This window comes from Nicotiana attenuata, chromosome 12 (assembly GCF_001879085.1).
Source record: "Nicotiana attenuata strain UT chromosome 12, NIATTr2, whole genome shotgun sequence".
Classification (NCBI taxonomy): domain Eukaryota; kingdom Viridiplantae; phylum Streptophyta; class Magnoliopsida; order Solanales; family Solanaceae; genus Nicotiana; species Nicotiana attenuata.
The window spans coordinates 11,282,088-11,293,789 of record NC_032000.1 but is presented as its reverse complement, the minus strand read 5'-3'; the positions used below and the strand labels follow the sequence as shown (position 1 = coordinate 11,293,789).

The 11,702-nt window shown below is 36.5% G+C and overlaps 2 protein-coding genes across 3 annotated transcripts; one reads left to right on the top strand and one right to left on the bottom strand.

Annotated features, from left to right (window-relative positions):
• LOC109235292 (pectate lyase-like) lies at positions 222 to 3,177 on the top strand. The gene is made up of 4 exons (XM_019401351.1): positions 222 to 569; positions 1,094 to 1,760; positions 1,889 to 2,131; positions 2,608 to 3,177. Exons 1-4 carry the CDS (start codon positions 367 to 369, stop codon positions 2,830 to 2,832), a joined length of 1,338 nt encoding a protein of 445 aa, XP_019256896.1. The 5' UTR covers positions 222 to 366; the 3' UTR covers positions 2,833 to 3,177.
• LOC109235293 lies at positions 3,466 to 7,657 on the bottom strand. Of its 2 annotated transcripts, none has more exons than XM_019401352.1 (8): positions 7,385 to 7,657; positions 6,432 to 6,487; positions 5,798 to 5,960; positions 5,565 to 5,653; positions 5,107 to 5,239; positions 4,773 to 4,865; positions 4,384 to 4,486; positions 3,466 to 3,908 (listed from the first exon to the last, which is right to left on the bottom strand). In XM_019401352.1, exons 1-8 carry the CDS (start codon positions 7,559 to 7,561, stop codon positions 3,544 to 3,546), a joined length of 1,179 nt encoding a protein of 392 aa, XP_019256897.1. In that variant the 5' UTR covers positions 7,562 to 7,657; the 3' UTR covers positions 3,466 to 3,543. The 2 variants fall into 2 exon arrangements, 1 of the variants encoding a protein (XP_019256897.1); XR_002069353.1 differs by lacking the exon at positions 3,466 to 3,908 and adding an exon at positions 4,567 to 4,691 and having other exon boundaries at positions 4,407 to 4,486.

The following is an 11,702-nucleotide window of genomic DNA, read 5'->3' as shown; positions in this document are numbered from 1 at the left end:
TCCTAGATCCGCTTTTGATGTTTCCTTGTTTTCTAACATCCCTTGACTTATGTTTTTCCACCCAAAAAAAAAAAAAAATATTCAAAAGTTAGTTAGGAAAACTATAACTGTCAACCTCAAATTAGTATTTGGTCATCCGTTGTTCCCGCTAAAAATTTGTCCCTATCTTGTTCCTATGTTAGTGGTATATATGTGTTTATTATTATTGTATTCCCAAGCCTTGGGAACTCACCTGCAATTACAAATATCAACTACTACCAAAACTTGGGATTCCCCAAGCTGCAGGTGGTAGCAGAAATTAACTAACAAAAAAGTTATTCTGCTACCATAATAAAACAAAAGAAATATTAAAAAAAATAAAAAATAATGGCCTCATTTAGTTGTAATTCAGTTATTTTTCTCTTTTCCCTTTTATTTATTGCTTCTTTAATCCCAAACTTGCATGCCAATATTGCTGAATTTGATCCTTATTTGGAAAAGAAAGCTGAAGAAGCCCTCAAGTCCTCTCTTGCTGCTTATAATGAAAATCCTGAAGAACTCACTGATACTTTCAACAAAGAAGTTGGAGAGTAAGTTTTTTTTTTTTTTGAACAAATGGTTCTTGGTCTAAGGGTCTCTTGGTTTGTGGGTTGATCAAAAGCTTTTTTTTAAGGAAAAAGGTCAAAAATACCCCTCATTATCCGAAATATGTTAAGTTTACCATCCGTAATACTTTGGGACCTTTTAAAGGTAGCGCAGTGCATTAAGCTCCCGCTATGCGCGGGTCCGTGGAAGGGCCGGGGAAGGGTCGATCATACCCTTATCGTTACCATAATGAAAAGTACATGGGTAAATTTAGACCCCCCCCCCCCAGCCCCCACCCCACACCTCCGCCCGCCCGAGTATTTTGACATATGGAATCTACTTAGACCACGTTGGAGCTCCATTAAAAGCAAGCGCAAATATGAAATGATTTGCTAACGACAAAGGTATGAATAGCCCCGGGCTGGAAGTATAATGGAGGGTAAAATTAAGATATTTTGTATAATAGAGTGGTAAAATTTGGACACCTTCAGTTTTTTTAATTGACATTAGTTATTGTCCAACATTGCAGAACAATTTTTAATGGCACAAGGAGGCATCTGAAGGAAGAAGATAAAGATGATAAGGATGACAATGATGGTTGCAAGGCCTACAATCCAATTGACAAATGTTGGAGGTGTGACAAAAACTGGGCTAATAACAGGAAGGCATTAGCAGATTGTGCTAGGGGATTTGGCCATGGCACAACTGGTGGTAAAGACGGTAAATTCTACGTTGTCACCGATCCCTCGGATGATAATGTGGAAGAGCCAAGGCCAGGAACCCTTCGCCACGCTGTCATCCAAGAAGAGCCGTTGTGGATTATCTTCGAGAAGTCGATGATAATCAGGTTGCAGCAAGAACTGATGATCAACAATGATAAGACAATTGATGGCAGGGGAGTTTCCGTTCATGTTGCATATGGAGCAGGATTAACCATACAATTTGTGCACAATGTGATTGTCCACAACATTAGAGTTCATCACATTCTTTCTACCTCAGGTGGTATGATCAGAGATTCTATTGACCATATTGGTCTTAGGACAGTGAGTGATGGTGATGCTATTTCCATCTTTGGTGCCAACCGTATCTGGATCGATCATTGTACTTTAACCAAGGGTGCTGATGGCCTCGTCGATGCAATCATGGCTTCCACTGCTATCACCATTTCTAACTGCAAATTCAATCATCATAACGACGTAAGTTATTCTTTCTCCTACTCTTAGTAGGGACATTTTCAACAATAAGGTGTCTAATGAAAAATTCAACCAAGTTTAGGGGGGTTGTCGATGTGTATTTGGCCTAATAACAATAAATGATGATTCAGGTGATGCTTTTGGGAGCAAATGATGCCTTTCCTCAAGATAAAATCATGCAAGTTACAGTTGCATTCAATCGGTTCGGAAAGGGATGTATTCAGAGGATGCCAAGGTGCAGGTGGGGATTCTTCCATGTTGTCAACAACGACTATGCTAAATGGGAAATGTATGCAATTGGTGGCACTGCTAATCCCACCATTATTAGCCAGGGTAACCGATTCAAGGCTTCCAACAATCCAAACACTAAAGAGGTATGCTTAGCATTCTAATTACTTCTTTTTTTTTTTTTTACAAAAATAGTGGTGTTTGTCGGTGATTTCACCGAGTATATGCTACCTCCAATCAGCACATATACCAGATACTATCTGCTTACCAAGGCTTAAGCATATGTGAAAAAATCAACCTAGTGTTTCTTGTCCAATCACATTTTGATATGTCCTATTAGATTGTCCAATCACATATGTGACCAAGAGGTCACGGGTTCGAGCCGTTGAAACAAACTCTTGCAGAAATGCAGGGTATGGCCGCGTACAATAGACCCTTGTGGTCCGGCCCTTCCCCAGACCACGCACATAGCGGGAGCTTAGTGCACCGGGCTGCCCTGCCCTATTAGATTGTAGCATAAGGCTAACATAAACACTTTTTCAGTTAAAACAGTAGAGAGTCATTATTCCCCTTTTGGGGCTTATTGCATGTGAATTGCTAACATAAAGTATGCTAAATGAAGGTGACAAACCGGAATGGCGCCCCAGAATCTCTGTGGAGAAACTGGCAATGGAGATCTGAGGGTGATTTGTTCTTGAACGGAGCCTACTTTAGGGAGTCCGGACCAGATATCAAGCATACTCCATTCACAGAAGATACCAGCATCAAGTTTGAGCCTGCTAAATTTGTCGGCAGACTCACTCGCAAAGCTGGTGTAATCAAGTGCAAGATTGGAAAAGCATGCTAGCCAATGTTCTATATTTATGTACATAATACTAATATATAAACCATATGTACATTTCACTTTTTGGGGTTGACATGGAGCCGAAGATTTTTTTGGGGGTTCTTTTACAGTAAGAGAAGAAAGAAATGGCTGAGACATCTATCTGTTGTCTCGTTGTTTTCTCAGTTTTTTTCTACTGTTTTTTCTTTTTTGCTTTTTCCTGGCTGGTTTGCTCTATAGGGAAAAACAGTTAGGAGAGGGAGAAAAGGAAAAAAGTGGGTTCTGGTGAGAGATCAAGTTTACTTTTTGTAACAGAAAATTTTGATTTATGATTTTTAATAAATGTAAATTTCCCTGTTTGAATTTCAATATAGGCTACATGTGTCCCCAAGAGTGAAATTTATTGTATCAACCCCTATTCTTTTACATAGTAATAAAGGCATAATGCTGATATATTTATACTTTGTTTAAGAAAATATGGATTTCAAGAACAGGTATATGCAGCAGAACCTATCAAATAGAAACTCTTCTCTGTCATTTTTCCATTCCGTCAATCATGTTATTTGTCACGGTTTTATATTCAAGACACAGATTTTCCATATCTTTATAGCAATTGATCCAAAGTTTTCAATCGAACAAACATTTAAAACGAAGAACTATCAGAAAAGAAACAGAATATTGGATTAATTGATATATGTGAACAAAGTCAGACATTAGGAATTTCCTTACAAAGAGCTATCTTCTTTTGAAGTTGTTTTTATGAAGACATGTCCGAGCATTGTGCCCTTTCCCTAAGCACACACTGCAGCTATAAGTTCTCTTTGCCCGAGTAGTAATTGTAGCAACAACTTTAGTCTCTTTCTTCTTTTGATTGCATGTCCTTCTATTATGGCCAGTTCTTCGACACTTGCTGCAATGATGGTTAATCTTGACCATCTTCTTAGGTACAATTAAGCTCGACTTTAAGCAGGTTCTTCTGTTATGACCCTTTGCTCCACATAATCGACATCTATAACGTCTATCTGTATTGTCTCGAATTTCTGGACAGTAGTTACTCCTATGCCCTTCCTGTCCACAATTTCTACAGTAAAATTTCACTCCTGCAATTAGAAAAATCAGCTATTATCTTCTTCTTGAAGAGAAACATGCTCTCATTAAACAATTCTCAAACAAAAAAGCAGGCTGCATCTCGGATTCAGTATAAACAGAAGACCTTAATGAGAGCACTACTTGATATTCAGGAAAATGTACCAAGACATTCGCTTTACTGATAACTGACAAGGATAATAATGTGATCTTTGTCAAATCCAAACACCCCCACCCCCCTAAAGAAAATGCGAATAAGATATAGCGCCAGAATATCAAGAATTATATGCAATAGTTATGCCACAAAAGCCAAATGATGTACTCAACATTTTGTGACAAGTAAATGAAGGGAAACAAGAAAACAATCTTTCCATTGTTTTTCCTTTTTCTCTATCCCAGTCGTACCTTCCACTTACAACTATGATATATCCAAAGAAGAAAACAAAACCACCATTAATTTAAGTGTGACAAGAACAAAACTTTATAGACCTTTCATGGATATACTTCTCTTGCGACGGTTATCTGGATCGCGGAAGTAATCTTTCATGGAATCAGAGGCACGTTTTCTAGCAGCAGGTGTCCCCTTTGCTTTCTGCATAACGAGTATCATGTCAAATTAAAAAAAATCGGTTTGGCTGAAGAAATTTTGAGAAAATACTCTCCCATTTCTACCTCATCTAGTCCAATCATTATGGAGATCTGCGATTTATGTTAGATTTACATCGTGATTGATAACTTTAAATGACTTTTTAACATCTCGCATACTTCTCTCGTAGGAAAAATCAAACCGACATAATCTGTGCAAGGACTTATAATGAGTTAGCAGAACTTGCATAGCTAAAGGTCAATCATTCAGATATGAAGCTGACAAGTCAAACCTTAATAGCAGCTACTCTTTGTGCATGAAGCGTGGGATCGCCATGGATAATCTTCATCCTCTTACTAAATAGCCCAGTCTTGGCATTTAAGCTCTGCAATCATCCAACTAAACAAAAAAGATTATATTCAAGAATTGACGAATGCGCCTGAAGTTTAAAATTTTGCATAGGTATTCAAAGAGTCATCCAAATGAAAGGTTCACTACATTGTCCATGCAATAATTATGAAATAGAAACATCAAAATAAGGAAACCAAGTGACAAAAGTTTGATTGAAGAAGAATTATGCTAGTGGAGAGGGAAACTAGGGTGCTAACAGAAAAATGAATACTAACTTTTAATGATCTGCTGATCTTCAAATTGACTTCTGTATTTGGAGACTGGTAGACACGCTTAGTTTTCCTCTTCGAGTCAAGCTTTATGTCTAAGTTGTCCACTTCATCGTCTTCCTTTACTTTTAAAGGGGAACTGAAAAAGATCATGTAGGCTTCTTATAGAGCAGTGTTAACTAAATATGCTTGTATAATACAAATAGGATGAAAGAAAGGTTACAACACAAGATGCCTGATGCAGAATATAAAACAATGGTTAAGTAACTCCTTCGACTACATAAAACGTAATGCCATACTTAAGCCAAATATGGCAAGGTAAACATGTTGGTATACACCGAGTTGCACAATGATGAACTTGATTATAGAGCAAACTTATGCACTCGATGTAATAATATTACAGTGAGAACACATGACTTCGGCAAAATGGAATCTAATAGAAACGTGAGGCAGGAAATATTTACCTTGATCGAGCTTTCTCCCAAGGCCTTTCATCAATAGACTCTTCCCAAATGACACAATCTCCACCGCACTGATGACAAGTCATCATACCCTGCCATACACGAAAACTTCTATTAAGGACATAGGCACATAGCTCTGGTATAAATGAGCATCACATCGATATTCCAATTGACATATCAAGCTTATATACAGGTAATGCTAGAGCTTAATACACATGATCCAGAAAAGAAGTTACCTTTCCATTACACAATGAACAATCTAAACTGGATCGCTCTATTCCACATTCAATACATGGAGTGTAGCCCCTTCCTCTGCAGCTTGGGCAAGGCAATTCTCTTATATATTGGCCATTTGGGCCAAACCATGATCTTGGACTCGAAGCACTAGAAATAACTTTCCTGGAAAATGATAAAACACAGGTCATAGGAATGCAGATAGCAGATAGATAGTTAACTTACTCAATATGTAATTACGAGTAGATAGGGGCTGCTTATCATGAGGATGGGGACTCACTATCTTATTAGCAAGAGAAGAAAAAATATAGGCGTTTCAAGGAACAAGATGCAATACCCTATATTAAATTGATGAAGGAAGGTGATTGGAAAACTTTACAAACATCACACAGACAGCAAATAGAAACACTACTACGGCAACAACATAGATCATGAAATAATGCAAGTCGAACCTCATGGAGCACGTGGACTATTACTAAAATTTCAACAAATATTAAATTCTGAAACCATAATTTCAAACGTGCAATGGATTTAATGGTAAGAATTAAAAGGTTGACCTCTTCAAGTTTAAATTCTGAATCAGCCTTTAAATACAACCAATTAAATAGAAACAGAAGAAAAAGAAGAAGCTAAAACCTTGGCTGCAAATCAGCAGCAAGTCCAAAGAGCTCCTCTGAAGGGTCATACATAACCTGTTAATAGAACACATGAAATGTAAGCCCTCTTATCATACAGTATTTCAAGAAACAAAAGGTTAATTTCACCTATAGTCATTTAACTTTATCCACTTTAAAGTTAAAGTCACAGTCGCATTAAAAGTAATTGAACTTTATTCACTATAACAGTTAAACTTTTGACATTGTAACAATAATGTCGCAATTATATTTTGATGGTGCGTTTACTTGGAAGGGGAGCCTTGGAGCAACGATAAAGTTGTTTCCGTGTGACCTATAAGTCACGGGTTTGAGCCATGGAAGCAGTCACTAATGCTTTTATTAAGGTAGACTGTCTATATTACACCCTTTGGGGTGCGGTCCTTCCCCGGACCCTGTGTGAACGCGACTTGGAAGGGGAGCCTCGAAGCAACGGTAAAGTTGTCTATCTATAGATCACGGGTTCGAACCATGGAAGCAGCCACTAATGCAAGCATTAGGGTAGACTGACTGTACTTCTCTTGACCCTACGTGAACGCGGGATGCCAATGTGTGTCGGGCTACCCATTACCCACTGTAACAATTAAGTCACTAAATTTTACCCATTATAACGATACACCAGTATACTTCACCACTAAGTAAAGTTGATAAACTTTACCACTATAGTTTTGTGACTATACTGTCCCTAAGTTACTAAACTTTAACTACTATAGTTTAGTTACTATAATTTCATAATCAGTGAAGCTCCAGCTCAGTTGCTTTAACATGACAAAAATATTTGTGTGACTTTAGTGTTATAATCTTTAACTTGACCAAAAATAATATTGCGACTTTAAAGGTATACTGGGTAAGAAACAACACATTTCATCTCATTTCTCTACCATAGGTTAGTATATGTCTATATAAAAACAGAAGAGACTAAAAAAATAATAGTACCTGATTTTGTTTGATGGGTTTGACAGAATCATCATCAGTAAAAGAAGAGAAGATTGGAAAATAGAGGAAGTTAAGTTTTGTTTTAGAAGGAGGCAAAATCCAGTAGTGCAAGTTCTTGTTACAGTATCTCCACTGAGGCAACATTACCCGAAATGATGAACATAATGCTGCTGACATTCTTGCTATAGTTCATGGAAAAACAATGATAGATTATCTTGAATTGAAAGAGCAGAGAGTTGTGATTTTTTAGGAGGTATATTATGTGGATGCAAAGTAGACAACAAGATTTCATTGTTCTATCCTCTGCTTTTGGTCTTAAATGTTTTGGATAATGGGCTCCACATATACTTTCCCATCTACTGCTCACATTACATATTGCATGGTTATCCTACGGTTGCCAAAATATACAAATGAGGAAGAGCTTATCCGAAAAAACTTTAAACTTTTTTTTTTTTTTTTTTTTGTCATGTCACTTAAAGGTTACAAGATATTTTGCTAAAAATAAGACAGGAATTAGTAAATAAAAAATATTTTATTTGACGAAAAAATCATCTTAATGTAGTTTTGTTAGAAAAATGCATTTTTGTAATATAGATAAAATATTATCATTATTTTTCAATTTTCATATAGTTGAATGCATTTTTGTGGGTCACATACTCACATGGATAAATATAGTCTTTTTGGGGGGATTTCGTGAATTTGAAGCTTGTACTTAAATACAAGTAGTGTAAAATGATATCTAATTCCATAAATTTTTATACTGCTTTTGCCAATTATGGGAAGTTAATTTCAGGTTAGTTGTCACCTCTTTAAGTTTGTTATAGTGAAATCTACACCGTATAGCCATTCAAAAAATTTAGGAAAAATAATATTGTATAGTCGCTCTCAAAATAATAGTTATAGCAAAGGTTGATATCTTATTTATTATAAATAAATATTCTTTTAGAAAATTATCTCCTATAGCTACCTTTTACTTTTTATAGCAAAATATCTATGTATGGTCACTTCCTACCTTTAAGCCATTAAATACACTGTGTATTATTTTTCTCTCTCCCTCTCTCTTCCCTCTCTCCTCCTTTCTCTTTCATCTTTCTTCTCTTTTTCCCTCGGTTTTTTCCTCTCCTGCTTTTAGAAGCCCTAGCAGGGGCTGTGTTCCGCCAACGATATATTCGGCCGACGACCACTTCCCCCCTTCCTTGTGGTGTCACCCATAACCCCCTCCTTCGGCCGGTGATTTCTTTCACACAGTTGGGTTACACATTCTAAATTTTTCTTAGATTTTGCATTGATTGTTCATGTGTGCCTTGTGAGATCTGAAGAAGTTCTGTCTCTAGTTTCCGTCTGATCCTTTAAATTGGTGCTTCTTCAACAACTGTCTTCATTTAACCGGCGGCGGCGCCCCACATGGCGACGGCCTGGATATCGGTGGATTGGGGACGGAGTTTGGGGCTGAGGAACTTGAAGAGTCTGTTAACTTTTTTTTCATTGTATTTCAATGTATCTCGTTGTATTCCATGTATTTCATTGCATTCACTGTCTTTAGTTTTTTCTACTTTTTAAATATATTCATTGTATTTAACTGTATTCAATGTAATTATATAATTTCAAAGCATCACTTTATTTCACCTTTTTGTCCAGCAGTATATATTCAGCAGTATGTATTCAATGTATTGTATAATGTAATATATGTTTTTTTAATTAATATAATTTATGATTTAGATGTATATATGTATTCAAATGCATCTGCAGTATGTATTCATATGTATTTGCACTATAGATGACTTGTTATACTTCATGTATTCAATGTATTTTTATGTATTTAACTGTATTCAATGTAATTATATAATTTAATATATAACTCTATTTGTAAAGATACCACTAAAAAATATTTTAGTAAAGATACCACTAAGAAAAGAAAGGATGGATTGAATTTCTGAAGATTGCTCTATTTTTGGGGTGTTTTTCGGTTGAGAATCTTTTCTATAACTGGAAATACAAATTTTGCGTGTTATAATAGAGTTTGTTGGGTTATATTAGGAGTATCGCGTTAATTGATTCAGTTACCGTTTTTAAACAGCTGAAGACCTTTTTTTCCGCAAATTCCATTACTGTATTCACGAATACAACTCTCGAATACATTCTCTGCTTAGCTAGACTCCCCTGTTTTTCGCCGAATTTTGCTACTGTATTCATGAATACAGTAGCAAAAATACATCGAATACAGTCTATAACAACTGAAAACATAGCTATAGGGTAATTTAGTAAATGGTAGCTATAGCAAGCTAATAATCACTAAAACATAGTGGTTTCTGAAAATTTCTCATTTCTTTATAGGGATACTTACACCCCTTATCACTTGGCCCAACAACCCATCATAAAATGGCCCATGCTTGAAGCCCTTACCCAGTGTAACCCAGGTTGTACATAACCTGAAAATTTCTTTTCACCAATTAGCCCGTCTCTTTTTTCTTCATTCTTCTTCTTCTTCTTCCCGTGTCACACCTTTGCACCCCAAAATTTCTCTACCATTGTTATTCTCCTTCAATTCTTCTTCCAGATTCAAAGCTAATAATCACTATTTTGATGAAGAAGAAAACCAATTTGCAAGAGAATTAATTATTTGGAGTCATGTGAAGATCACTTCCTCGATTGGAATGGGAGAAATGTGTTTATTGTCATGCACTAAAGAGGTTCACAATTAGTAGGTTGATGGATCATCAAACTAGAAAAAAGGTGTCGGCAGTGTCTCGGCCTTATCCTTATTCCACATGTAATTTTGATCCCATTGGTTAACTAAAAATTTGAAAAATAAAAGTCACCATTAAAGGTGGTTCAAAGATTCGATTTCAGAAATTGGGTCTTTTTGAAATGGGTGTTGTCCCAATTGATTGGAGTCATCAAGAAGAGTTCAAAATTAAATTTCAAGTGATTTGGAGTAGATTTAAGCTAGATTTGAGTTAAAATTTCAGAGGATGCCCAAGGAAGAAGAAGAACCCGTGAAGCTCCATTGATAGGATTCATTTGCATAATAATGTATAAAACAGTGTATAATAGTGTACAAGGAAATTAACAAATTTAATCCGCATGACTTCTCTCTCGGCACACATTTAGCCAAGGTAGGCTAACTTGGACCGGTGATGGCAAGACGGCGGAAACAACCGGCAATGGCGAGCTCAATTGTAACTCTGGCGACCATAGGACAACAAGCATTCACTCCATTAACGTTTGGTAGCTTTCTTCCAGCTCGATTTCACCCAATTCGAGAGGAAAGTGAAAGCAATTCTAAGAAGGAATGTAACAGTGAAAATCAATGGAACAATGCAGATGTAATTGCGGAGAAGGAGATTCAGAAGAGCAAGAGTCAAATACCAACAGTACCTCGAAGATTACAGTTCTCAGAGGCAGGATCATCTGTGCAACCTTCCCCAACCACAGATCCACAAGCACCAATAGTTCAAGGAGAAAACATGCTGAATCAACATGCAAAAGATCTAAGGCAACAAAATCGCAGTTCTTAGATGGCCATGCGACTGGATTATGTGCCTCCTAGCCATCGAGATGGTAAGATTGTAGTTCAAATTGTTGAAAAAGATGTTCAAAAACTAAATGACTACTGGGCTACTGTCTTAAATTGGCTATGTCCTAGGTGATTCTCCATACTTTGTCTAAATTATGCAGGAAAGGTTAAAGAAGTATTGGTCCGGGAACGAGAAGATTACAGAGGAAAAATTAGAAAAATAGACAAGCTAAAGCAGAGTAAAATATGGTGCTAAAGAAAGACGTGATATGCCATGACAAAGGACAACCGACTCACAACCGGCTACAACAAACTATAACCGACTCACAACCGGCTACAACAAAATATAACCGATCCATAACCAAAGAAGCTCATAACCAAGCATAACAAGGCCACAACCAGCCATAACAAGTTCATATCCAAGAGTGTATTGAAAAGTTTGTTATGGCTTGGCTATAAAAGAGGCATCAATCGTGAAATGAAAGAGGGGAGCGAGGAAGGAAACGAGGAGAAGTGAAATATTGAGCAGAAAGCTTTTCCTTTCTCTTTGTTCTTTACTTTTATTTCTTTTTCATCTTTTAGCCATTACTCTGGCTTCATTTCTTGTTCTGAAAAAATTGTAGTATTGGAAATTACTCTAGTTCCTGTTTTTAATTAAATAGGAGGAATTATTCTCTTGAATATTTCTTTCTATTTTCTTATTTAATGGGCAAGATTATTTCCGTTGTCGGTATTGGCTCCAATATGGAGTAACTTTTCTTGTGTTGGGAAAATGACGGATCTTAATATTTTTATATAATA

Excerpts from the sequence above, each read along its gene's own strand:
- LOC109235292 (XM_019401351.1), top strand. The coding sequence starts at position 367 with ATGGCCTCATTTAGTTGTAATTCAGTTATTTTTCTCTTTTCCCTTTTA. Across the intron at positions 1,761-1,888 it reads AATTCAATCATCATAACGAC|GTGATGCTTTTGGGAGCAAA; the intron begins GTAAGTTATTCT and ends ATGATGATTCAG. Across the intron at positions 2,132-2,607 it reads ACAATCCAAACACTAAAGAG|GTGACAAACCGGAATGGCGC; the intron begins GTATGCTTAGCA and ends TGCTAAATGAAG.
- LOC109235293 (XM_019401352.1), bottom strand. The coding sequence starts at position 7,561 with ATGTCAGCAGCATTATGTTCATCATTTCGGGTAATGTTGCCTCAGTGG. Across the intron at positions 5,961-6,431 it reads GCTGCTGATTTGCAGCCAAG|GAAAGTTATTTCTAGTGCTT; the intron begins GTTTTAGCTTCT and ends ATCATTTTCCAG. Across the intron at positions 4,487-4,772 it reads AAAGAGTAGCTGCTATTAAG|AAAGCAAAGGGGACACCTGC; the intron begins GTTTGACTTGTC and ends CTCGTTATGCAG.